The 25315-nt window shown below is 36.0% G+C and overlaps 1 protein-coding gene across 1 annotated transcript in view; it reads left to right on the forward strand.

Annotated features, from left to right (window-relative positions):
- The first annotated feature begins 2862 nt into the window (after positions 1 to 2862).
- The window catches only part of IFIH1 (interferon induced with helicase C domain 1), a 49063-nt gene continuing 26610 nt past the window's right edge, over positions 2863 to 25315 (forward strand). Inside the window, exons 1-3 of the mRNA XM_069472015.1 lie at positions 2863 to 3617; positions 10789 to 10957; positions 14547 to 14693. Of these exons, the coding sequence (XP_069328116.1) occupies positions 3165 to 3617; positions 10789 to 10957; positions 14547 to 14693 (769 nt within the window). The 5' untranslated portion in view covers positions 2863 to 3164. The remainder of the gene's footprint in view (positions 3618 to 10788; positions 10958 to 14546; positions 14694 to 25315) is intronic.

Here is a 25315-nt window from a genome sequence, read left to right on the forward strand (position 1 = left end):
AAGAGAGAGTGCTGAGATGTAAATCCAGATAGCCTGAGCTCAGAGTCTCTGTGCTTAATACACTCTATGCTGCTAGGTTAAGAGGATCTAACACTTTAAATGACACAGAGTAGGCCCTTTTTTGATGAAATTTGGTAAACAAATGAACGAATAGAACAATTCTAGAATTTTCTCATTAAACTAAATAATGGGCATTTTCTTTGAAAAAAAGACATTACTGCTATGTGTGGCCGTTAAATTTTAATGGCAGCTATGATTGTACTCCTTCTTAAATGTAGAAAACTCAAATGAAAAGTTGCATTTAGAAATGACACAGTTCAGTAGGATCTTCTATTTCAAAGAAGAAAGGAAACAGAAACTTTCATTTAAGAAACAATGAAGAAGATGAAAATGAAACCTATTAGAAGAGACTTGACAGAAGAAAACAACTATCCAAATGAAAAGCAGAAAATAAACTAAATCATAATGCAAATAATATAGATGAAGAAAAATGGATACATTTTGAGAGATTGTGACTTGACTTTTGTTTCCTTAACCTTATTTTCTCCAGAAGGGGTCCTATCAAGATTATGGGAGATTCCTAAAAAAGAAGTTCCTTTCTATTTTCCCTCAGGCACTTCCACTCATGCTCAATCCTTACCACCCAGACCTCATCCAACAGAGTGACTTTTACTTGAGAAAATAATATAAATTGTTGTTGATGTGTATTATGTGATGCTAATAGTGAGGGTTAGATGAGGGTGACTACTTGGAAAATCAACATGTAATGTACATTATTATCTAGATTTATCATGGTCTTCATAACATTTATCATCACCTGGCACATTGAATGTTTTTTTACTTATTATTTGTCTTCCCACTCCCATTAGAATGTGAGCTCTGTAAAAGTAGGAACTTTGTTAATTTTATTAATTGTACCTAGAACAGTGCTGGTCATATAATAGATACTTAATAAATATTTTTTAAATGACCAAATGGATGAAAGATATAATTTGAATGCCAAACATTTAACCATCTTTGGTCAAATAGTAAACATTTGACCCTTTCTCTTCCAGGACAGCAAGTACATAGTGTTAAGAAAACGACATTAAGTGTTTTGATTGGTTGGTTGGCTTGTGCTTTAACATATTGAATATAACCCACAGGCAGCTGGGAGCTAGGCATATGTTTATGCAATAGCTCTAAAAGATATCTCCATAGACCTAATACCTAAAATTAATAATTTGAATGCTTTTGTAGAACCATCTAATTTGATTCTCTTCTATCTGGGTACAAGGTCAACTCCTCCAATTAAGTAAAAAAAAAAAAAAAAAATTAGTTGTATTCCATGAAGAAACAGAAGAACAGTATAAATTAGGTCTACCTTCATGGCCAAGTTTCCATTTACTTCAACAATTTTCAACGTGTAATTGACACTAATGTCAAATTAGCTGCTAGAGAGCAACTCAAAACTCCTAGCAGGGAAATCACTAAGGGCCTACTAGTTGTGAGTATTGTACTGGTTACTGTTTAAATATGACCCTTCTTCAAGCAGCTTACAATCCTTTGGGGTAGAAAAAGGAACTATATAATATAATTAGAGAATAAAATAAGACACCATGCCATAAAGCGCTCATTTGGATATTTTGTATTCCCCCAGTAAATACTCACCAAGACTCTATACCTCTATTACCCAGTCCAAAGCACCACCAGGTTTCCCTGGCCTACACAGGCCTGATTGACTATGCTTTGCTAACAGATTACTTTTCCTAAATATGTCTTTCTGATAGCCTGAATGATCCCTCTATCGTTCATATAATTCTGGACCCTGAGGCTCCAATTAGTATACATATATACTACCATCCACAGTCACCGATGGCTGCAGAATGCCTTTTTAGTGAGTAGCAACCTTAAGGACTCACATTTATGTGGCTTCTGTGCTGAAATGAAGCTGCCATTTTTCAGCGTGAATGTTTTTTTTCCTCTCATGACATAGACAAATGTTGATGTTTACTACAAGTTGGTACATTAGTTGCTAATTAAGTTCCTAGCTGCTTCAGCCAAAACTTGCTGTATTGAATCCAAGAAAAGAATGGCAGCTATATCAAAAATAAGATGTTGGAGATTTTGTTTTGTTTTGTTTTGTTTTGTTTTATTAAAGGAAAGTTGTATATTAAAGAATATAGGGAACTCACAGACTGGGAGACAGGAAACCTTCAGTCTTGGCTTCTCCCTAAGCTGAGCTGGTGATTAAAATCCCTCTGAATCCGTCACCACGTTCTGGTCAAAGTTATATGAATACTAGCAATCTAAGCATGAGGCAATAAAGTTATACTCACTTTTTCATACCCACGCCCAAATTCCCAGATGAACGAGTTGGTTCCTGGGAACCCCCAGGAGGTCAGGTTAATTTTAAGAAGGGTTTAGAGGTGACTTCCTCCTGGGGTCCTCCACATCCCTGGAGAGATGTCTCCTTAGCTTCATCTCTCCACCTGTCCCTTGCAGTCTCAGCACCCTGGCTGGGCCAGACCTGCCTGCACTTCCCAGAAGGAGGGTAACTCCTTCCTTTTCACTTCCCCATGGAAAGTCCCAAATCACATGCTTTCATGCCCTGCACATTGTAGCTGACAGTGAGTCTGATTGTTGAGGCAGAACCCCACTGGGAAGACAAAATGCCCGCGGGAGGAGCATTGCCAGAGAGAATTCCCTTTCCTTTTCGGTTTCCCACGGTGCGCTTAACCAAAGGCCTCACCTCACCGCCCCGACAAAAGGGTGGCTCCTCCCCTTGTAAACACACTCCCCTCCCAGCAGATTACGCTGGGAAAGTCCTGAGAAGAGAATCGAAACAGAAACTAGAGTCAGGCAAACTATAAAAACTGCCAGGCAGAAAGCTGGACTCAGAGCTCCCCCAGAGAGTCAGCGGTGTCACCCGGCCCCGGCGCAGACCGCAGAGTCCAAAGGGGCGCGCCCGCCAGCCCGCACCTGCCCACCTGCCCAGGTGCGACCGCGCCTGCAGCTCTGGCCTGAGAGCCCTGCGGGGAACCTTGTCGCTGTCAGGCACAGGGCGGCAGACCCTGCTCCCCCGAGTAAGCAGCGGACCGTGGCACACACATCTCACCCGTCCAGCGGAGAAAGCAACCTGACCATCTACCTCGGAGAATCCTCTCCTCCTCTGAGAACGAAAGATGTCGAATGAGTATTCTACAGACGGTAGTTTCCGCTACCTCATCTCGTGTTTCAGGGCCAGGGTGAAAATGTACATCCAGGTGGAGCCTGTGCTGGACTACTTGACCTTTCTGCCCGCAGACGTGAAGGAGCAGATTCAGAGGACAGTCGCCAACTCCGGGAACATGCACGCAGCTGAACTGCTTCTGAGCACCTTGGAGAAGGGGGCCTGGCCCCTTGGCTGGGCTCAGGAATTTGTGGAAGCCCTCCGGAGAGCGGGTAGCCCTTTAGCCGCCCGCTACATGAACCCCCAGCTCACCGACTTGCCCTCTCCATCGTGTGAGAACGCTCATGATGAATGCCTCCAACTGCTGAACCTCCTTCAGCCCACCCTGGTGGACAAGCTTCTGGTTAGAGACGTCCTGGATAAATGCATAGAGGAGAAACTGTTGACAACTGAAGACAGAAATCGGGTAGGTGTCAGTTCACATGGAGCTGGGCTTTTAGGCAGATTTTGTAATGCGAAGTTGCTTGTAGGTTTGCCCCATTCTAAATGTTCTTTGACTTCTTTAGGCAAATCTGGTTCCCTCATTCTTTGAGAAGAGAATATCTAGCACTTAAAAACATAATTTTGGAAATTTTTACACAAAAGAGCTAATTTTATAATCCTTTCACTGAAATAAACTAAAGCAGGGTTAACTTTAGAATAGTAATGTAGACTAATATATAACGTTTATTGAACACTTACTTTGTGCAATTAATATCATTTTCTAAATATATTATTACAATTCATCTCGGAAATAACCCACTGCGGGTTATTCTAAGGTTATTAACTGCATTTTACAAATAAGAAAACTGAGACAGCTTAAGTAGTTTGCTCAAGGTCTCCCAGGAAGAACAGTAGCAGAGCTAAGAATTTAGATCTTGACGGGTGTTGAATTTTATTTCTTATTTAATGTAGTTCCATGGGACAGGGGACAGCAAACTATGGGCCATGGGCTAAATCCAGCCTGCTATGGGTGTTTGCAGGCCCACAAACTCAGAATGGTCATTAGAGTCAGTGTTCATAAAGAAAGTTTTATTGGAACATGGTCGTACTCATTTGTTTACATAATGTCTATGGCTGCTTTTTTGCTCCAAGGCCAGTTGGACAGAGATCATATGGCCTGCAAAGCCTAAATATTTATTATTTTGCCCCTTAGAGAAAAAGTATTCCAATCTCTGCCTTACATTATACATTTTGCCATTTAATCTTGTCCAAATGGGGAAATTACAATAATTAACACACACACACACACACACACACACACACAGTTTTTCTTTAATCAAATGTCAGCATTCTCTGGGAATCAAAATTTAGAGAAAATTCATTGAAAAAATATGTTGCTAGTTGCAGTTTTTCATATTAGTGAAGGAATAGTGGATTTTTCTTAAGATGGCATTTCGACAGGGTGAATTTTATGGATAAATTTTACAGATGACTTTACACTTAGTGTAATGTTAATTGTTTTTCAATGAGTGAAGATATACTGTGAAGTATATAAATGCTGACCTATCTGAATCTGACTTATTCAGGTTGCAAGTCAAAAGTCTTGTTTTGAAAGACATGTAGGTAAATAAACCTATGGCTAAAAGTGGAAGGCTTTGTCTATGTACCATGCTATGATTTTGACATTTTCTTTCTCTCTTTCTTTCTGATGCATCAGTTGTTTATATCTTCACTACAAAGTCCTGGGCATTTGATTGATTAGTTATAGCCAATGTGACTTGATCTTTAGTGACTCAAGTTAATGGTCTTTTGTAGACTTAGCAGCCACAGGATCTGTCCAAAGACCCAAACATGCATCTAATTTTGATGGCCAGTTTTCCCAACAAGTAAATTACTTTACACTGTTGTCTGTAATGTTTATGTCATTTTGTGTATTGAGAACCAGCTAGAACGCATTCTAGTAGTCCAGCTGGATATGACAAATGTGTACATCACTGTGGCAGAATCTTAATTTGGAAGAAAGTATGCAGCCTTCAAGCCAGCTGGAGATGGAAGATGGCATTTCCAGCCACAGTAGCTGTTAGGAAGTCCAGAAGCAACAGAGTCCAGTAACACCACAAAGCTGTTTATGTTTGGTGGGTATGATGTCCCGATTGCCAGCGAAACAGCACTTCTCCTTATTTACTCTAAATACTTCTGCCTATCAGCATCACTTTTGTCTTGCCTGGATTGAATTTCCGCCAGCTAGATTTTATCCAAGTTCTTGATTCTGGCAAGCTTGGAGGCAGCTAGCAGTAATGCAAGGGATTTGACACAAAGAAGATATAGACTAAAGGGACTTTTGTGTGCTGGTAGCAGTTAAGGCCAAAGCAACCCCAATTCTCCCTCAGATTCACATTTCAAAGGAGGCCCTGAAAGACTGAGGAGCTATATATTTGAGACTCTCTAAGGAGCAATAGTGCCTCTGTGAGGGTCTGGAATATTTTTCATTTGCATCATTTTACATAGATTATCAGTTGCAAAAACAAGCTATGGCGGATGATGGAAAGGAAGCACTATGTTTGGAAGAATCTATATTGATGTGGTGGTCATTGGTGAAATGGTTACCTTATTATAGCAGCAAAGCATGATGGGAAAATCATAGGACTTAGAAGGGAAACACATGGATTTGAGGTCTATCTTTGCTCTTTATTCTATGTGCTACCAAGTTATTTAAGCTCCATGGTAAGTTCACCCATGAAAATGAACATCATGATAATTTCTCTTCTTACAGTATTTTAGTCAACATCAAATGAAAAGTAGTGTTTATGAAAAAGATCATAAATAAGAGCCATTTTGATATGATGATAATGCTGATTTTTATTATCATTCATCTGGTTACATTTCCTTGTAAATTTAAGGTTTCAGAGAATTTCCCATGTTGAAATTGAGATCTCCTTCTTAAAGTCTGCAGATTAAACTAATTTGAAGGAACAACTATATCTAGCATCTTTAAGCTCCCAGAATTTAGCCAGGATTAGGATTAGGTATAAGGTTGGTGCTTTAAGAAGTATTGATTACTTGATTGACGGGTTGATTTGGAATTTATTTCCAAATAGTTGCCTGGAATAGGAGTTAAAAACATATGAGGTATTGAATTACCTTGCCAGGCATTGGAGAATGAATGGATGATAAGCATAAGATCTCCAAATTCACTTTTTTGACAGTTTAAAATAATATTTAACTAAGTAATTAGGAGTTCTAAAGAATGATGTTTCTTTTCTTCCCCCCCCCCCACCCCCAGTGGACATTTTCTACTTTGGTGTTTTGATTTAAGATTCCCACTTTCATCTCCCAGCCCTTGTCCTTGATTACAGTAGGGCTTCTGAAAATGATTTTAGACTTAGTTTTGTGTCCAGCGAGTACCTAAAGAACCTATTTAATGGATTATTGTATTCACTCATTCGGTTTGAATTTATTGAGTGACATCTTTGTGCCAGAAGCCAGGCCAGTAGTGAAAAGTTAAGAGCAAACCACAGACACTGTCTGTGCTTTCATGGAGCTTGTGTTACAGTGTTAATCAGTATTCATTCTTCCAGTAAATAGTTTAAAAATGTCTACTGTAGGCACTATTCTAAATATTAGAGACTCAGCAATAAATAAGAGTCATTTTATAGATCATTGTAATAAAATGATCTGTAACAGTGAGGGAGTAACCCTGTACTGCCCTGCATCTCTTTTAGGATGCTTAGTGAACTTGGCACATCCATCAACTTAGATAGCCATGACCTCTGGAACAGAAATGATCATCCAAACATTTCCATGATGTCTTAAAATCAATTTGAACAGCTGAAGAGAGGTGCATGATTCAGCCCTGAACAGTTCAAAGCATTAAACACCTATAGTCCTGGAGATCCCATACACCTTTCATTTACATAGGAGAACCAGAGATACCATGACTAGTCCAGTTAGAAACTTGAGTCTAGTTCTCCAGACATGAAGTTGAGTAGCCAAGTCAGTCTCCCCCAGCACACTCTATTGTCTGGAAAATTACGAAGGATAATAGGAAGGATAAGAACTTTGTTAGCAACTATGTGTGTGTGTGTGTGTGTCTGTATACACACACACACACACACACACATATATGAATAATAAATTAGCTATGTCAGTGTGACAACAAATATTCATATGAGGTTTGCTTCTTAATTTACTGTTATCTGAGAGTTGAACTCTGCTGAATTCAAAAATTATTGTTATATTTAAATAGCTATATAAGATTATTATAAAGGGAAGAAAGCTTTTTTATTAAACTGTACAATTGTGTTGTTAAGCCAGTGCTTTATGGAAATATCATTGGTTTCTCCACTGATTTATATTGGAAAGAAAAAATATATCAAAGAATTTAAAATGTGAAAGCATATTATCGAAAAATTCATTTTATTTTATATTCCATGAATTAGTTAACAATATACCCAGACTTCATAGTCATGAAAACATCCATCCATTTTTAACTTCATAGTCTGAGAAAACTTCCAGGGTGGGAATCATTTTATGTCTTGTTGGTGTCTCAAGTCTAAATATTCACCTCCTAGGAATTTCTATAATTGCATTTATATTTTGGAATCTATAATCTTTACAATGTTTAAGGAGAACAGATTAAGTTAAAAACATTTATATAATTGCTTCAAAGGGAATTGATGGACTTTCTAGCACCAAAACTGGGAAGATTCCTTAAAAATTCAGAATCTTAATGAGACTGCTAAAATTGCATAGATATTATATGTAATTCCACTTTTAAATAATAAGAATACTTGTAGGAAATAATGGCAACATGATCATCAAATTCCTGGACTCTACAATGGCAAAGAAAGCTTAACAAATGTAATTCCACAGTAAAAATCAACTTAATAGACTAGTAGTTGAAGAAAATTTAGTAGATAGAATATGCTTTGGGATTTTTAGTAAAAGTATTCATTACAGTGCCTCACTCATTCTTATTAGAGAAATATTTTATGATTACTTCTGTCAGATATATTCAAAGCTGTTTATTAAAGGATGTGGTAAAAAGCAATGAGAACAATTGAGTTTAAAGAAGGTGCTGAGACCAGCCTTATTTACATTTATAGAAATTACTTCTTAAAATAGAAGATGATAATAAAGATATTATAAACACCAGAGAAGACAAAGATTTCCATTAGTATATTAATGAAGTTAGAGAAAAAGTAGAAAATGAGCAAGAATCTTTTTAGAAAATACTGTGGGGGAGATGGGCTGAAATCACCTAAAATTTATGAAGTCCAAAGAGTCATTTTAACCACTTCTTGCCAGAAATGAACTTAAGATTGGGAAAAATTATTAGCTATAATTATAGCTCAGGAAGTCAGGATTCAGCCTTCAAAGAAAATTGCCTGGGATCAAATTCCCCCTCTGTGACTTAGAACTACATTTGTGACCTTAAAGAGGTCATTAAACATCTTTGTGCTTTAGATTTCTCATCTGTAAAATGGGTTAATATTGATACCTACTTCTGGGGTACTGGGTTAATATATTCAAAGACCTTAGAACAGCATTAGTAACCATTAGTTACTAAGACTAAAATATCCTTTGAGTAGAGATCATACTGTATAGCATTCTCTACTAAATAGTGTCTGCTGGTGAGACATTTGTAAAGATGATTTTTCCCAGTCATCCATAATAATAGCTAACACTGAGTTTGTGCCAGACATTGTTGCAAAAATGCTAACAAATTCCTGATGTTAAAATGTTACAGAATATATTTATAGGACGAGAAACTATATAAATTTTGTAGGAAAGAACTAATCTACACTGACCAATACAAATTATACATGTGGAAGATTGCAAATGTTGAGAAGGACCTTTGATAATATCTAAGTAAATATTTCTCATCTAGAATGCTGACAGAATCACATGAGATGCTTTAAAAGATTGTTTTGTAATTTCTTGGTTCTCATCATAGACAAAATAAATTGGAATCTTTTGGGGCAGATCCCAGACATCAGTATTTTCTAAAACTCCATAGATGATTCTAATGTGCAGCTAAGACAAAGAAACCCTGAAATTTCTTTTCAGCTGCCTCATTTTCCACATGTTCAAACTGAGGCTCAAAGAGATGAAGTGGCTTGCTCAGTGCCACAGAAAGCTAATGATATCCTGCCTAATTTCTGTCTGGTCTAAATGTGTCTTATGTTAGTCTTTTCTCCAGATGCTTGTATTATGGCTGGGGAGATGCACTCTGATAATGATTACACAAATGATTCACATTTAAAAAGATTTACTAGATTAATATAAATGAGAAATTAAATAAAGGCTAAAGATTGTAATGAAAAGATATACAAATAATTCTGCCTCATACTTTAAGAAAAGAATAGGTATAAAAATAAATTTCTCACAATATTAAATACAAATTTGAGGAAAATTTACTATAGCAATAATAAATAGCACAAATATTACATAGGCAAGACTGTAAATCTGTGGTAGTAATTACTTACTTTGTAATGATATATTATAATGAAGAAAGAAGAGTCATATAAGAAATGTTTGACTTCCCATTTATAAACTCCATGGGTTGAAAGCAAGCTCTAAATATACAGAAAGAAATTAGTGAAAAAAGACATAACATAGCTGCAGATTAAAGATACTTTCTCCTGTACCCCTTATTCAAAATGGCTGAGATAAAAATTATTTCTGAGATGTCAGATTTGAATAACTCAATGGCTTTTTAGAACATCCCAGAAGGTTGGTTCAACATATGCAAATCAATAAACGTGATTCACCACAGAAACAGAAGCAAAAACAAAGACCATGCTATCATCTCAATAGATGCAGAAAAAGCATTCAATAAAATCCAAAACCCTTTCATGATAAAAACCCTCAACAAACTAGGCATAAGAGGAAAATAACCTCAACATTATAAAAGCCGTGTATGACAAACTCACAGCGAACATCATACTGAATGGGGAAAAGTTGAAAGCATTCCCTCTAAGAACTGGAACAAGACAAGGGTGCCCACTGTCACCAGTTCTATTGAACATAGTACTAGAAGTCCTAGCCAGACCAATCAGGCAAGAGGAAGAAATAACTGGCATCCTAATTGGGAAAGAAGTTGTTAAAATATCCCTGTTTGCCAATGATATGACCCTATATAAAAAACCCTAAAGAATCCACTGAAAGACTCCTAGAATTGATAAGTAAATTCAACAAAGTCTGAGGTTACAAAATCAATGTACACAAATCAGTAGAATTTCTATATACTAATGACAGTCAAGCTGAGAGTCAAACCAAGACTCAATACCATTCACAATAGCTACAAAGAAAATAAAATATACTTAACCAAGGAGGTGAAAGATCTCCATAAGCAGAACTACAAAACAGTGATGAAAAAAACCACAGATGACACAAACAAAAAAACGCTTTTAAAATATTTAAAAGGGTGCTTGGCCCAGAGATTTATTTTTTTATTTTTTTATTTTTATTTTTTTTTTGCCCTGTAGCATCCAGAATTGCTACAAGTAGCATTGTCATTTTCCTTAGTATTCAAATATAAGACTTTATTAATACTTATGCTTAATTGCTCAATTTTCCTAAAAGATAATTACTGTTTAAATTTATTCACAAGATGTTTGATCTTATTTAATTCTACTTTTCTCTTAAAATAGATTGATGCTGCAGAAAACAATGGAAATGAATCAGGTGTAAGAGAGCTACTTAGAAGAATCGTACAGAAAGAAAACTGGTTTTCTACATTTCTGAATATTCTTCATCAAACAGGAAACCATAAACTTGTCCAAGAATTGACGGGCACTGATTGCTCAGAAAACAATGCAGGTATTTCTCATTTTACTAAGAAAGATTTTGCACATTTTGCCTAGTGATTGAAAGTTTAATGAAACCTGTAGACAAAATACCAAATGCCAAGATTTTTACAATCAAAAGTTTAAGAGTGGAAAGGATTTGATAATCTATTTTATCCCCTGTACAAATGAGGAAACTGATCCTTGGGAAAAGATTAACTTCTCAAAGACCACAAAACTCAGCAAACTGGGCTAGAATGTTGGCAATTGACTCCTAGTCCAACTAACACTCTCCACTATCTATCTTATTTTGGAAACAAGATGATCGCTTGAAATTTTTATCAAGATTATTTAACATTGAATAGACACAAATAAATTTGAAGGAAATATTTCAATGATATTACAATTCTGCTGCATGTTCTGAACATTTTAATAAATTTTTAAGTAATTTATTAAGCGTTTGATAAAAGGACAGTAATTGCCAACATAGCTCAACATTACTTAATAGGAGTTTTAAAAATTATTCAGTTATAGTAATAAAATAACATAGCACTTTCACATATGTTATTTATAAATCTAATTTAACCTGCCACCTTATTTTTCTTTTTATAGCAAGTATCCTATGTTTTCAAAAATATCATATGTAAAACAAATTGATAGTTAACTGTTAATAAATAATAATAACTATAATCATTGTAATTTTGTTCTGTTGACCCAAATTGGCCAATGCAAATTTTGGTACTAAAAAGTGTGGTGCTGCTGTAACAAATACCTAAACATGTGGAAATGACTTTTAGAACTGGGTAATGGATAGGGCCCGGAAGAGTTTTGCGGTGAATAATAGAGATATGAATGTTAAGTGCGATTCTGGTGAGGTCTCAGAAGGAAATGAGGAAAAAGCTGTTGAAAACTGGAAGAAAGGTGATCCTTGTTACAAAATGGCAAAGAACTTGATGGTGGACCTTGGAAGTGATGAAAATGGATATTTGGCCGAGGAGATTTCTAAGTAAAATGTTGAAGGAGCAACTAGCTTGGTTTATTTTGACTGCTTGTAATAAAATACAAAAGAAGAGAAATGAATTAAATAAGAAATTATCAAATTAAAAGGAAACAGAACTTGACAATTTGAAAAATTCTCAACCAGTTCGTATTGCAAAAAAATGAGAAAGTGCTTTAAAAGAACGCTATGGGTGTGGCTGAACAACCGTTTGATCATGGGTGCAATTCATGGATTTAATCTGCCATTTCAGCAGAAGCCAGCAATAGAGATAGTATTATACCAACAAACACACTTCTAGTTTAAACTTAAGGGGACAGAGAAAGCAGGACAGAATGAAAAAAGGCTGTCAAACTTCTCGGATTCTACAGGACGCAACCGTAGAGCAACCGTAGAGCTACTCAGCTGTGAATGTGTGATATTCTTCAAAGCAAGAAAAGAGTTACCCAAAGGCGATTCAGAGATCAAGTCTTCCCCTCTCATCACAGGCCCTGGGGCAAGGCTGTTTCCTCTTTGGTTTCAAAGGGTGAGGGCACCCCTCTGGGTTTGGTGGGGCAAGATGACCCTTCCTAGTGCCTCCGATGTGGGGCTGCCCTCACAGAGCTGTGTGGGCAGGGCACCTCAGAGGGAGCAGAAGGAGTGAGGCTGTGCCGCAGAGCCCTGGGAGTGAACCCGCCACCCCAGTGGGCCTGGAAGCCAGAGCATCAAGCTAAAGAGCATTGTTCTCAAGCCTTATGATTTGATGGAATTTGCTTTACTAGGTTTTACGCTTGCTTGGGACCCATCACCCCTTCCTTCTTTCTTATTAATATTTCTCCCTTTTGGAGTAGGAGGTCCATCCTATGCCTGTCCCATCGTGGTATTTTGGAAGCACATAACTTGTCTGTTTTAACAGGTTCACAGTTGGTGGAGAATTTGCCTCAGTATGAATCGCAAATTGTGTCTCATTCACACGTGATTTAGAAAATAATTAGATGAGACTTTTGACTTTACAGTTGACACTGTAATGAGTTAAGGTATTTGGGATGATGAGATGCAATGAATGTATTTTGCATGCAATAAGAATATGAATGGAGCGGGCAATAGTGAAATGCTGTGGATGGAGTTATGTCCACCCAAAATTTGTATGTTGGAGCCCTATATGACTCCATCTGGAGACAGTGTTGTTAGGCGGTAATTAAGATTAAATGAAGTCATAAGGGTGAAACCTTAATCCTATAGAATTGTAACCTTATAAGAAGAGGACTAGGGAAAGAAACATCTCTCTCTGTCTCTCTCGATCACGTGAGGACACAGTGAGAAGGTGGCCATCTGTAAACTAAGGAAAGAGCCCTCATCAGACATTGGCTCTGCTGGCCCCTTGATCTTGGACTTCCAGTGTCCAGAACTTTGAGAAAAGAAATTTCCGTTGTTTAAGCCACCCAGTCTATGGAAGCATGAGCAGACTAATACAGGAACCCAGGCTCTGGATCCTGGCGCTCATCGATTCATGGCTCCTTCCCTGATGTGTAACCTTTGGCCAGGTACTTTCTCTCCCTTGCCTCAGTTTACTCCTCTGTAAAATGGGGATAATAATATTACTTATTGCCTAGATTTTTTTTGAGGATTAAACAGTTTAATATATGTAAAGTGCTTTTAAGTTAAGCACAAAATAAGTTAACTATTATAATAATTAATCCCAAACATACTTAATATCTAGCTATAAACATTGTCAAGTTGGCTTCTTGTTCAAAGACACAACAGTTTTCTTCAGGAAATTCTCCATATAAAGTTGGACACATTTTCCCCTTATTTTTTAAGGTGGGGCAATCTGAAATGATATTTTAGAAAATTTTCTTTATGACATCAGTCTTCTCTGACAGATTGTAGCTTCAAAAGGACAGAAAGTCTTGTTTTCCTTTATAATCCACAGAGGCCCTTAATAAAACATCCAACACATGTTGGTCGAAGGAAGAAAAGTTGGAAGGGAGAAATGGAGGAAAAGAGAGAGGAAAAATACAGAATATTTTATTGAATTAAAAAAAAATCCCCAGAAATTCAGAATACATGAATTTAGGCTGACATTAAAGCAGATGTACATCTCGTGCCGAACACACAGCGAGGGAACAAAATGGCAAGAGCACAAGCTAAAGAAAACTACCGAATTTGCATTTTCATTAATTCAGCCTTAAATGTAACTTTGTATCACTGAATAATTGGCTTCCTTCTTAAAGGTGATGGTCAGACAGGAAATCACTTTTCTTATGATTAGTATAACACTTATTATAGTGCCTTTTTACATAAAATTTGACCATTACAAAGAATTACTCATGTCCATATTAAAAATGAAAATACTGTGCCATAACAAAAAACATCAAAATGTCAAAGTATTGAAGTATCTTTAAGCAAATCTCTCCTAGGGGCCCCCACTTTGTTTGCAAAATAATAATAGTAGCTATTTATATCATACAAAAACTTGCATTGAAATATAATTTAATTCTGTTCAGAATTTCAGAGTATTTAAGTATATCTAGTTAACCTCCATTGGGGACACCCATTTTGTTTTCAAAATAACAGTAACAGTTATGTATACTGTATAAAAACTTGTATTGCACTATTGTTTACATTCGAATACTTTTATTCACAGAGATTGAGAATTTATCACAAGAAGGTGGTCCTGAAGTTGAAGAGCCACTTCTTTTAGCCACAGATCAGCCAAGTCCAGAGAAAGCAGACTGGGGCATGGAGAATAGTTCATCAGAATCATCTTTTGCAGATTCTTCTGTAATTTCAGGTACTTGAAACACATACATACTTTTATATATACTTTCATACGCTAATTCCTACTTCCAAAAAATCAGTTGGTACCCTGATGACATAAAGTTCTATTAATCAGAAGGAGGAAATTTAGGCATTAGTGCTTATGAACATTTTTATTAAAATAATATTTTTAGAGGAGATTCAATTAAAATAATTCCTCTTTGGCTAAAGTGTTTTTTAAAATGAATCCAATATTGATGTGTTATAAATCTGAACATATTTGCTTCTAATTTCACTTTACAAGTAACCCATGGTCATTCTAATGTGGTATCTTAAGTGTATCCTATATTTCATGCTTTTCAAAGTACTTTCAAATGCATTAATCAGTTTGATTCATCCAAAACCCTGAAGATTAAATAGTGCCATTACATTTTTCCCTGTTTTGCAGACTGGTATGTCTCAGAGGGGTTCAGCTGGGTTATGAAGACCAAAACTAAGTCTGTAAAAAGGAAGATGAACAGATGCTAAAGTAGGGTTGGCTTGAATTGCAGTAACTAATTGGTGTGCGGACTAAATACCATTCTGTCCCCCTTTTTGATGCTGAATTAGCCCTAGAAGAATGGCATTAATTTAACTATTTTCCCCTTTCTAATTTTCCCGTGATGGGAGAATTTTCCTCTCCTCTTCTCTCCATTCTATTTTCACAAGAAATAGTTGTTTAAGTCTGTGGTGTGCTAGTAAATGTAGCAAGTATCTCTATGGGGCAAAGAAAAGAGCCATGATATGTAGTATTTGCCCACCACTGTGGTGTAAATATTCCCATGGCTTACTTCAAGCCTCCAACATATGGTCACTTGACCCAAAATTGGGAATAGATGTGCAGAAGTGATGAGTTTTGAGTATTTATTATCTTTGTTTTAATATAATTTGTTTAACTGTAAGTTTATATCATTTAATTTTTTTAAATGGCTGTGGGTAACAACTGGCTTACAAGATTCCTGAAAATTTACCAGTTGGCTCTTGTGTGCCAGTATAGACTAAATCTAGCATATCATTGCAAAGTTTATTATATTCTACTTAGAAAAGTAATATAGCTGCATTGCAGGAAATTCGGAAAACATAGAAACACACAAAGAAGTCATTTATATTCCCACAGTATAGATGTTACACTTAACATTTGGGTGTCTGTCCTTCCAGGCGTTTTATATACCTGGATGTGTATATATAATGGCATTTCTCCTGTGTTCATTAGATATTCTTCTACAGCATGATTTTTAATGACTGAATAATAGTTTCACCATTTGCATGCAATATAATTAATTAACCAATCATCAAACATTTAGGATGTTTCCAAATTGCTACTGCTATCATGAATAATGCCTTAATAGCTCACTTTGTATTTATGTTGAAGTTTGCCTCTTAAAAACATATTACATAATTGGAATTTCTGGGTCAAATGATTTATACAATTTTAACACATTTGATACTTAATGTCAAATTTCACTCCAGGAACTTATACCAATTTATATGTTCTCTAGCAGTATAGGAGAGTGCCTGTTTCCCTGAATTCTTTCTTGCAAGAGTAGGTAATATCATCATTTTCAATCTTTGCCAATTTGGTTGCTGTTAAAAAATGGTATTTTGTTCATTGAATTTTCTGATTTCCATTGAAAAAATTTTTTGCAAGTTTATTCTCTTTGTGTTGTTAATTAACAGAACATTTTTCTATTCATTTTTCTATTAAGGTATTTATCTTCTTGCTAGTTTATATGAACTATCTAAGTTTATAGTATATCAATCCTTTGTCATAAGTAATACCAATATTTTTATGATTTGCTTGCTTTTTAGCCTGTTTCTGTGTGTGTGTGTGTGTGTGTGTGTGTGTGTTTTTAATGCAATGCTTCTGAGGCTTTAATGTTCAACTACCAGGATAAGGGAGTCTCACTGATATGCAGATTATGATTAAATAGATCCTGAGAGAACCCTGAGATTCCACCCTTCCTACAGGCTCAGGTGATGCTCCTGCTGCTGTCCTGGACCACATTTTAAGTACAAGGTTTTAACGTAGAGAATAGCAAAGGTTTCAAACCTGAATTCTAGAGGATTTCCTTTTCATTTGAGCAGCTGCACTTTTTTTCAGAAATCATGATTCTATACAAATGCCAAAATCCACTATCTAAATGCAGAATTTTCATGTTTTAATAAACCTCCTTTATAGGCTACTTGACATCTCTATGAGTCATCAGCTATTTTTTTAAATCCGTACTAAAAAGAATTAAAGACAGAGCTGAAACTGGGAGATGATCTTACATCTTAAATGAGGGTTTTTCATCAAAAGTTACCAGACTGATGCATCTCATCAGCTTGTAGTTAATCTACTCTAAGTTTCAAAGTGAGCAAAATTAAAGACACAAGTTTTAAAATTTATTCTATTTTTACTTCTTAATATAAAACTTAAAGATGCATCTTGTGAAAAAATCTGGATCTTAATGGCTTTAGGAGACAGCTTCTGTTTATTTTTTCCTCTTAGCTTCCCTCCCTCCCTATCTCTCTTCCTCCCTTCCTAACTTCCCTCCCTCTCTTTCACTTCTTTCATTTAACTAATATTTATCAAATTCTTATTGTGTGCCAGGCACCTTGTTCAGTACTATGAAGACAGTTAGGAATGTAACAGAAATGGCTTTGGCCCCTTGGAGCTTTCCACTATGGGGTGCCAGTAACCACACAGCTACACTTGCAGTAAGTGCTATGAAAGGAAGATACAGAGTACTAACATATATAGTAGTCTGAGAACACGTAAAAGTATAGTAAGCTGTATAGTAATCTGAAGACCCTACCCGATCCACAAACATTTTAACAATCTTCTAGTCTGTAGGATTCTTATGATGTCTGGATTTCTCAGGTGGATTTCACAGCAGGTTAGTCTAATCTGTTCTGGCCCTTTCCAGGGTACTAACAAAGGGTAACTTTTTTTGGAAATGTAGTGCCTTTGCTTTAGATACTGCTGCGGATAGAGGCTATGGATCACTCCAAGTGTCTGATCATTTTCTTATCTTTCTTAAGAACTAAGAATTACTGACATACATAATTTGTAAAGTGCCATTAGCCCAGAGAAATTATTGGAGTTCTTTTGATTAAAGTTTTTGTGGCAAAAAAATTTTACTGTAGAAGGACTTTGCCTACATAGGCATTTTTTGACAGAATAAACAATCAAAATAAATGTGAAGGAGGTATTCCATAGTCTCTAATGTGCATCTGTATGATTTTGTTTTGTGTATGTTTTTGATGTTGATAATGTGTAATCGTTATTTTGAATTCCACTGTATTGGATTAAGATTTCAAATAGATGCCAAAGTAGTACTGCAAGAAACTTGTTACTTAAGATGCACACATTCTGTAAATATGAATTTTGTGTGTGTGTAGAAAGAAAAACTGGGACAAATTATTTCTAATTTTAAATTAAGACTTTTATAATTATTCTAAACCAGTTTCTAAAATGTTTTTTCAGTGCATAGTAGTCTCGGTACATACAAATGCTGTTAATTATTTATGGCTTTAATGCAAGGATTCTTTATATGTATTTTTAGCACCTTTTACTCCTTAATATACCTGATGGGTAAGACATCTACCATTAGGAACAGTGGCCCACCCTGAAACTAATTTAAAACACATCTCTTTTTCACCCTAGAGGTGATAGATTAGAATTCTCCAGTGGATAGTTCTGGAGAGTGGTTTTGTCATGGCTGTACGTTGGGTTGGTATTTCTTCTTCCTTCATCCCAGCACCTCTATTGACAGTCAACTGCTTCCCATTAAAAAAGTGGCTAGTAATTAAAAATTAAAATATACCAAAAATTTGTTATTTTAATTTGCCTTCTTCCAAATTTACCAATTTCTAAACAACACTGGGACAGTTCCCAGCCTATTAACAAGAATTGAATGCTGGATGTTATACTTCTGCTTTCCGAAGTCACTGGTCATCTAGACCATACTTCCCTAGGAAACAACAGAGGATGCAAAGCCTGCATTCATTTTCTTCTAGTAAAAATATTTTAATTACAGAAAATAAAAAATTACCTGGATTATTTGAATTTTATAAGTTTATAGTAAAATTGGATGTACAAACATTTTTTAATTGTCTGCTACTGTTGCTTTGTCAAAACAAGTGAGTAGTTATTTCACATTAAGCTTTTTTATTATACTGTCTTAGGAATTAATGCTCTATAATAAAATAAAAGAAAATAAATTAGATTTAAAAGTAAGTAAACTTCATTGTATTTAAAATAAACTTACTTTTATGCAGAGTGGAACAAAAAATCCTCCCAAACTTCTTTTTATCCTTCTGTTAATATCTCCCTGCTGTGAAACTAGAAAATGCAAATACCTCAAGTTGGCCAGCAGAGGGCGCCTTTACATTTATAAAGCGAGTGGAATTTCAGTGTTCTAGTGTGAAAGATTATAATGTAACTGTAGAGTGTGCCATGTGTGAATGTACAGTGCGCATGACTATGAATGCATGTGTATATTTTGATTTATATATTCGTTCACGTGAAGATTTTAAAATTCCACCCCAGCTAATGAGCTTACCAACCTGCTTGTTTTCAGACTTTAATACCTTCTTTTTCATATTCCCCCATATGTTCCACTCCTTAGGTTTATCCGGTGACATTATGCTTTGGAATATATTGTGGATATATTTTGCATAGATCATGTTCTGTAGGAGGGGTTTAAAAATTGACCTTTATAAAACAGCCTCCTTCTCCCTGGCCCAATCTGTTATAGCACTTTTTTGTTGTTGTTTTGTTTTGCCTTTTTATAGACCAAAGTCCAATCTTAGATTTGGTCTATACTAATTTCTGTAAAACTGCCACAAAATTTATCCTTGCACTTGAGGACCAGAATAATGTTCTATAGCACTAACCTCTAGAAATCTAGAGATTTTTTAGAATCTCTAGAAATAAATACCATAGCATTTGAGACCTAGGTGGAAAAGACAATTGATACAGCAGTGTACAATAATACTGTGTCAGAATCACCCACACTGTTTCAGGACTGGTTTGAATTAAAATAGCTCTCCTTTACTTCTATATTTTTCTAAATTCAAGTAATTATTGAGAACTAGTACTACTGAGGCAATCCAAAAGGCAGATTAATTTGAGCTGGGGTGGGGGGCTGAAGAAGGGGGAGAGAGAGAAAGAGAGAGAGAGTGCCGATGCTGATCCTGGTGCTTGTTAAGGATTATATAGGTTTGTATATTATTTGAAACCCACCATGAGCTATCTAGATCAATTATATGACTTGCAATTGCATAATAGTTGTAGGAGGATTGCTGTTCATACTTCAGGAATGAGGACATAGATATTGTGACAGAAAGAAACCTCCCTAGGGTGCACTTAATAAATACATGCTGGATTTATTTTCATGACATCCATTTATGGCTGTAAACCTAAAGCTTTTTTAGCAGAGTTTAACAAAAGCAATGATTTTCATTTTAATTTGATTATCAGACCTTACCTTCACTACTTTAGGATGTGAATGGGGACTAGAAGCCAGAGTAGTATGAAGAGGGGGGTGAATTGGTCAGGTAATATGGTATTATTGGGGGACCAAGAACTGAAGCATTGTGCTCACCCTCAAAAGGGTTATAATCTAATTCAAGAAAATGAGTTACATGCCCCCAAGAAGAAACAGTAGTCTTTCCATAGCAAAAGAGACACATGATCTACATATTAAAGGATGAAGAGACAAGACTAGTGAAAGAAGACTGATGAGAGAAAGCTGACTGGAGGAGGAATATGAGACATTTCATCCCAGCCCTTAAAGGTTCTATCCTGGATTTGTAAACAGAGGTGGCAGGCCACATTTCAGGCTGCATGAACATCAAGAGCAAGAGCACAAGGGCAGGAAAGCTCAAAATGTGTTTAGGGGAACAGTTTGGTGAGGGGGAACATTGGCAGAGAAGGGTGGTGGGACTTAAGACTTCTAAGATCAATGACAGTTAATGGGTTTCTCTTAACTGTAATTTTTACAAATGCTTTTCGTAAGGCAAAAAAAAAAAAAACAACTTTTGACAGTATATCACTCATCATTTGGATAATTATGAAATAGCAGCACAATGAATGTATGATCATCCCAGATGATGTTTGTAGGAAAGCCCTTAGTTAGAGAAATATATCTAGTGGGGTACTGGGACTGGCTCATATTGGCTTATAATAACCACGTATGCACATCTTTTCCCAGCTCCACTCAGTGACATCATGCTGGTAGCTTGAAAGTGGCCATGTTGGGAATATTTACACCATGGAAATAGGCAAACGTTTTTAAAATCATATCTCCCGCCCCCACTCCAAAGGTATAATTGTTGAACAGGACACCCTTCAGTGTATCTCCCCTGTACTTTCTTCGTGTGTGCCTAAGTCTACTTAACTGCCATAGCCTTTCCTGAAAAGTGCTAACCAGCTAGAGAAGTTTCGAACTCATCTTCTACCTTGCCATGCCTAAGCCTTGTTATGCGAAGACTTGCTTCCCATGTGGCCATCTGGCTTATTACACATGACAGACTCTACTCCAGGACTTTCTGGCTCTATTGCTGACTGGCAGCGAATGAATGGGTCATTCTGGTGGGTGTGGTTATTCTCACAACCCTGTACTTAAATAACTGTCTTTCTGTATTAGAACCCAAGTCCAAAGGCTAACGGGCATAGATGATACAATTTAAGCCAGCATCGTCACACATAATTCAAATTTAATTCTGGCTGAAACATTTCAGCAGTAGCAACTCTATAAGCAGGAGTAGAGGAGCTCCATGGATAGCCATGTGGGCCTGTGGCTCTAGGAGAGTGATTTTTGTCTTTGGGGAACTCATTTCCTAGAAGCTTGGATCCAGGAGAGAATATGCAAGGTGGGTGGAGGTGGCTTCTCTCCATTCTGCGGGAACACATGTTCCCTGGCACAGAGAGCAAAATCTGACAGACCAAAATGTGAGCGCGCATGTGTGTGTGTGCGTGTGTGTGTATGTGTGTAGATCCATATACATAGAGCTGAAAATAAAAGTAATCTATTTCCTCTCAGAAAAAGATTGTTATTTCAAAAGGAAAGGAAATATGTATTATTAGTAGTGTGAAAGTAAACCCACTTGAGAAGGCCACGCAGTCTTTGTGTGTGTGCCCAGACATGCACATGTGTTTCAAGCTTTCGGGGTGGCCTTGGACACTCCAGGCTGTGAGCATTTTTGAAACTGCAGGGAAGGTGGGGTTAGCTAAAGAGGTGAAGCTAAAATGCATCACGAGGTCAGAACTAGAATAAACATAAAATTCCCATGAAAAGTGAAATTAGAATATCTGAAGACCTTGTAAACACTAACTCTCCGGAGAACAGGAGCAGTTGGTGCTGTTCTTCTCTCTCAATATGCACAGAGGCCCATTCCTCTTGCATTGTTTCCTGCCATGATGCAAAACCAGTTTTCGGGAAAGAGAATGTATGACCAGACTTAGGCAAGGGGTAAGAAAGGAGAGATATTCTGTGGGGCGAGAAATATATCTAGGCTGAAAATAAGAGGGACACTACCTGGTCGAAACAGAAGTAAGAACCAATTTGTATTTTACCTGGAGAAGCTTAGCTCTTTGAATAAACAATACCTGTCTACTTGTCCACTACTTGTTATAATAACATTTTCCAGCAGAGGGCAGACTTTACATTGAAATAGACTCTAAAAAGGCTTTCAACCAAAGGGGTTTTTGTTTGAATTTTTTTTAAAACTTCAATATTTTTGGTTTCTAAATGATTTAAAAATATTTTAAAGCATTTATGGTCTAGAGTATGTTAAATATGAAATTCTTGGATTCCGGTTAATATATCTGCCTTATTAGCAAAATACTCAAGATGTGATTGCAAAATGAGGCAGTTTTTTTCCATGGCCTATGGACTGGTCTTAGACACTTCCTGTTATTGTAAGCAAAGCTGTTCTTTTTTGTGTTGTTTACAAAATTATTACAGAAAATCCTGTTTCTTAACTGGATGGTTATAATTTCCTTTCATTCCAATAGCGTTTGATATGAATAACTGCTTTTCGCTAACAGTTAGGAATTACCACCATTTTCTAAATCTGTTCCATAGCTAGCTTTGATATTTTCCCTAGAGGAAATGACACCTATATAAAAGTTAACTAAACTTATTATACAATATAACTCCAATATTCAAAGCCGCTTTAAGCAGCGATTTCATGAGAATTTATGATTTGTTTCTCTCCAAGATTCATTTCCTTGATCTAATAGAATCATTCTCACAATAAATGGGAAACTACTGCCTATATTTTTTTTAAAAAAGAGGTTAAGTCACTTGTTAGCAGTGGCTGAGTTCAGATCTGGAGACCAATCTGTTGGGCTCCAAAACACAAGTTCTTTTCATGGCAACACCCGCCTCCATTTGACTCTATTTTACATGATCTACTTTAAAATCATAAACACATGACTTTATTCATCAGGACTTAAGCCCAGATTGACATACTTTAAAAATACAAAGAATGAAACAAGATAATCCTAAATAAACCAGTTGCAGAAATTCTTGGCATTTAAACTCAATAGGTTAGTTTAATTTTGGTATCACATAAGCACTTCCTTGATCTTGATTTTTTTCGGGGGAGGGGGTGTATGTGTGTGTTTGTAATGTGCTTTTTAAAGTTAATGCAGGAGGAAAATCACTGGGAAGGCATTCTCAGTGTTATGGGAAATACTATCTATTTTATTTTATTATTAAATTTATTTCCTTTAGTACTTGTACTTCTATGAAAGAAAAAAATATCAAAATGCATAAGAATTTGCTGCCTAGGAAACAAAATTATTTTTGTGTGGAGAAACTGGAGATTTATATACCCTTAAAATGACAAAGAAATAGAGCTCTATATATTCATTTTCATTTTAATAATAATCTCTACCAGAATTATTGCAATAATTTTGTACAATAAGGAGAGAAGTGTTCCCTTTTTATTCGTGTGCAGAAAAAAGTTTAAAAATAAGTGTGGATGCTTAAATGTAAAGTTAATAAAAATCTATCAATGAAATCAGAAGTGTTAGCAAAGTCATCTCTCTAACTTCTTTTCTTGGAGAGGTAAGTTCTGTTTCAAGATTGAAAGAAAATTTGACATTACAATAAAAATGTCTGCTGCTATTTAAAAAAACCCACAGCTTTCATTTCACTTAACACTAGGGATACATGATTGCTTGTTTATAAAACTTCATACAAATTATCAGCCATGCTTGGTTTGGGGTAAAAAGCACTGGAACACTGAACTTGGATAAGAAATGGGAGCTCTGTCCCATTCGAGCTGTGTGATCTGGATAAATCGTTTAATCCCTCTGAGCCTTGGTTTCTCAATTATAAACCCGAGGCAAGAATGAGTGTCTACCACATAGGATATTGAGAGACTATAAAGTAATTTACATTACATCTGTGAAAACTGAGCTCAGTGTCTTCCTGACACACTGCAGATTTGTTTGTTAGATTAAAATAATCTAGATGTGAACTTAATTAACAATACCTTATTTTAGCAACTTTAAAAAATATTCATATATTATTTTTGCACAATGCATAAATAGCTCCCCTAAAACTTAAATATGTCGGAACAAAGCTTGGGGAAAATCTTGACTTTACTCATACATGAAGCAGGTGTAAGGTTATGGCTTAACTGGTAGTGATTAGAAAATAAAGTGAAAATCAAATATTAATGTAATTTTCATTTCTATTACACTTAGTGGAAAACTTAATGAGACAGTGTTAGATTTTAGGTATTTGTCAGTATTTTTCAGTAATTTTGCTGTTTTCTTCAGTTCTCAATACTACGTTTAAAACAACAAATGAAAAGTCTGTCAGAATTCACTTTTGTGCCTCAGAAATCTTGGCCTATATTTCTAGATCTAGAATTATCCTTGCAATGACATTTTCCTCATCTCATTTTACACCTTGCCTTTTCCTTACAAATCATATTCTCTTTTCATCAGTACATCTGCCCAAAATGCTCCTCTACTTGACAGTTCTATCCCACACTCGCCTCTGAGCTTCTAACAAGACATACCTTTGGGAATTGCAAAGTGCCATATTTAAAATCTCTCAGTGAGATATACAGGTTTTCCTGTGTGATCATTAGGGACTCCTCAAATCTGAGTTTTAGAGCTAATCTATGACAACTGATAAGCACAGTATTTTCACATTAGTATATTTATGTTGTGCTAATATACTTAAACATTATGTATGTCCACTGAGGATTTTTCTATAAATTTCTCATCTGCTTTCTTTTAACTTTTATGAAAGATATCTTACATACTTGACTGGCATTGGCTGTAATTCCATTATGTCTCCCTGGCTAACTAGGCTTATCCGAATCGAAAGGGACATGTCATAAGTAGATTCTCAATGGAATACTAGTCAGCGCTAAAAAGGAACAAATTACTGATATACACGACAACATGGACGAGTCTCAAACATCTTAAGCTAAGTTTAAAAGGCCAGACAGAAAGGCTCAATATTGCAGGAATTCATTTATACAACATTCTGGAAAAAAGGCAAAACTATAGGGACATAAACCAGGTCACTGGTTGCCAGGGGATGGCAGGAGGGATTGACTACAAAGGGGCTTGGGGGACTTTTGAGGTGATGGAAATAT

Source organism: Eulemur rufifrons, chromosome 1 (assembly GCF_041146395.1).
Source record: "Eulemur rufifrons isolate Redbay chromosome 1, OSU_ERuf_1, whole genome shotgun sequence".
NCBI classification, from domain to species: domain Eukaryota; kingdom Metazoa; phylum Chordata; class Mammalia; order Primates; family Lemuridae; genus Eulemur; species Eulemur rufifrons.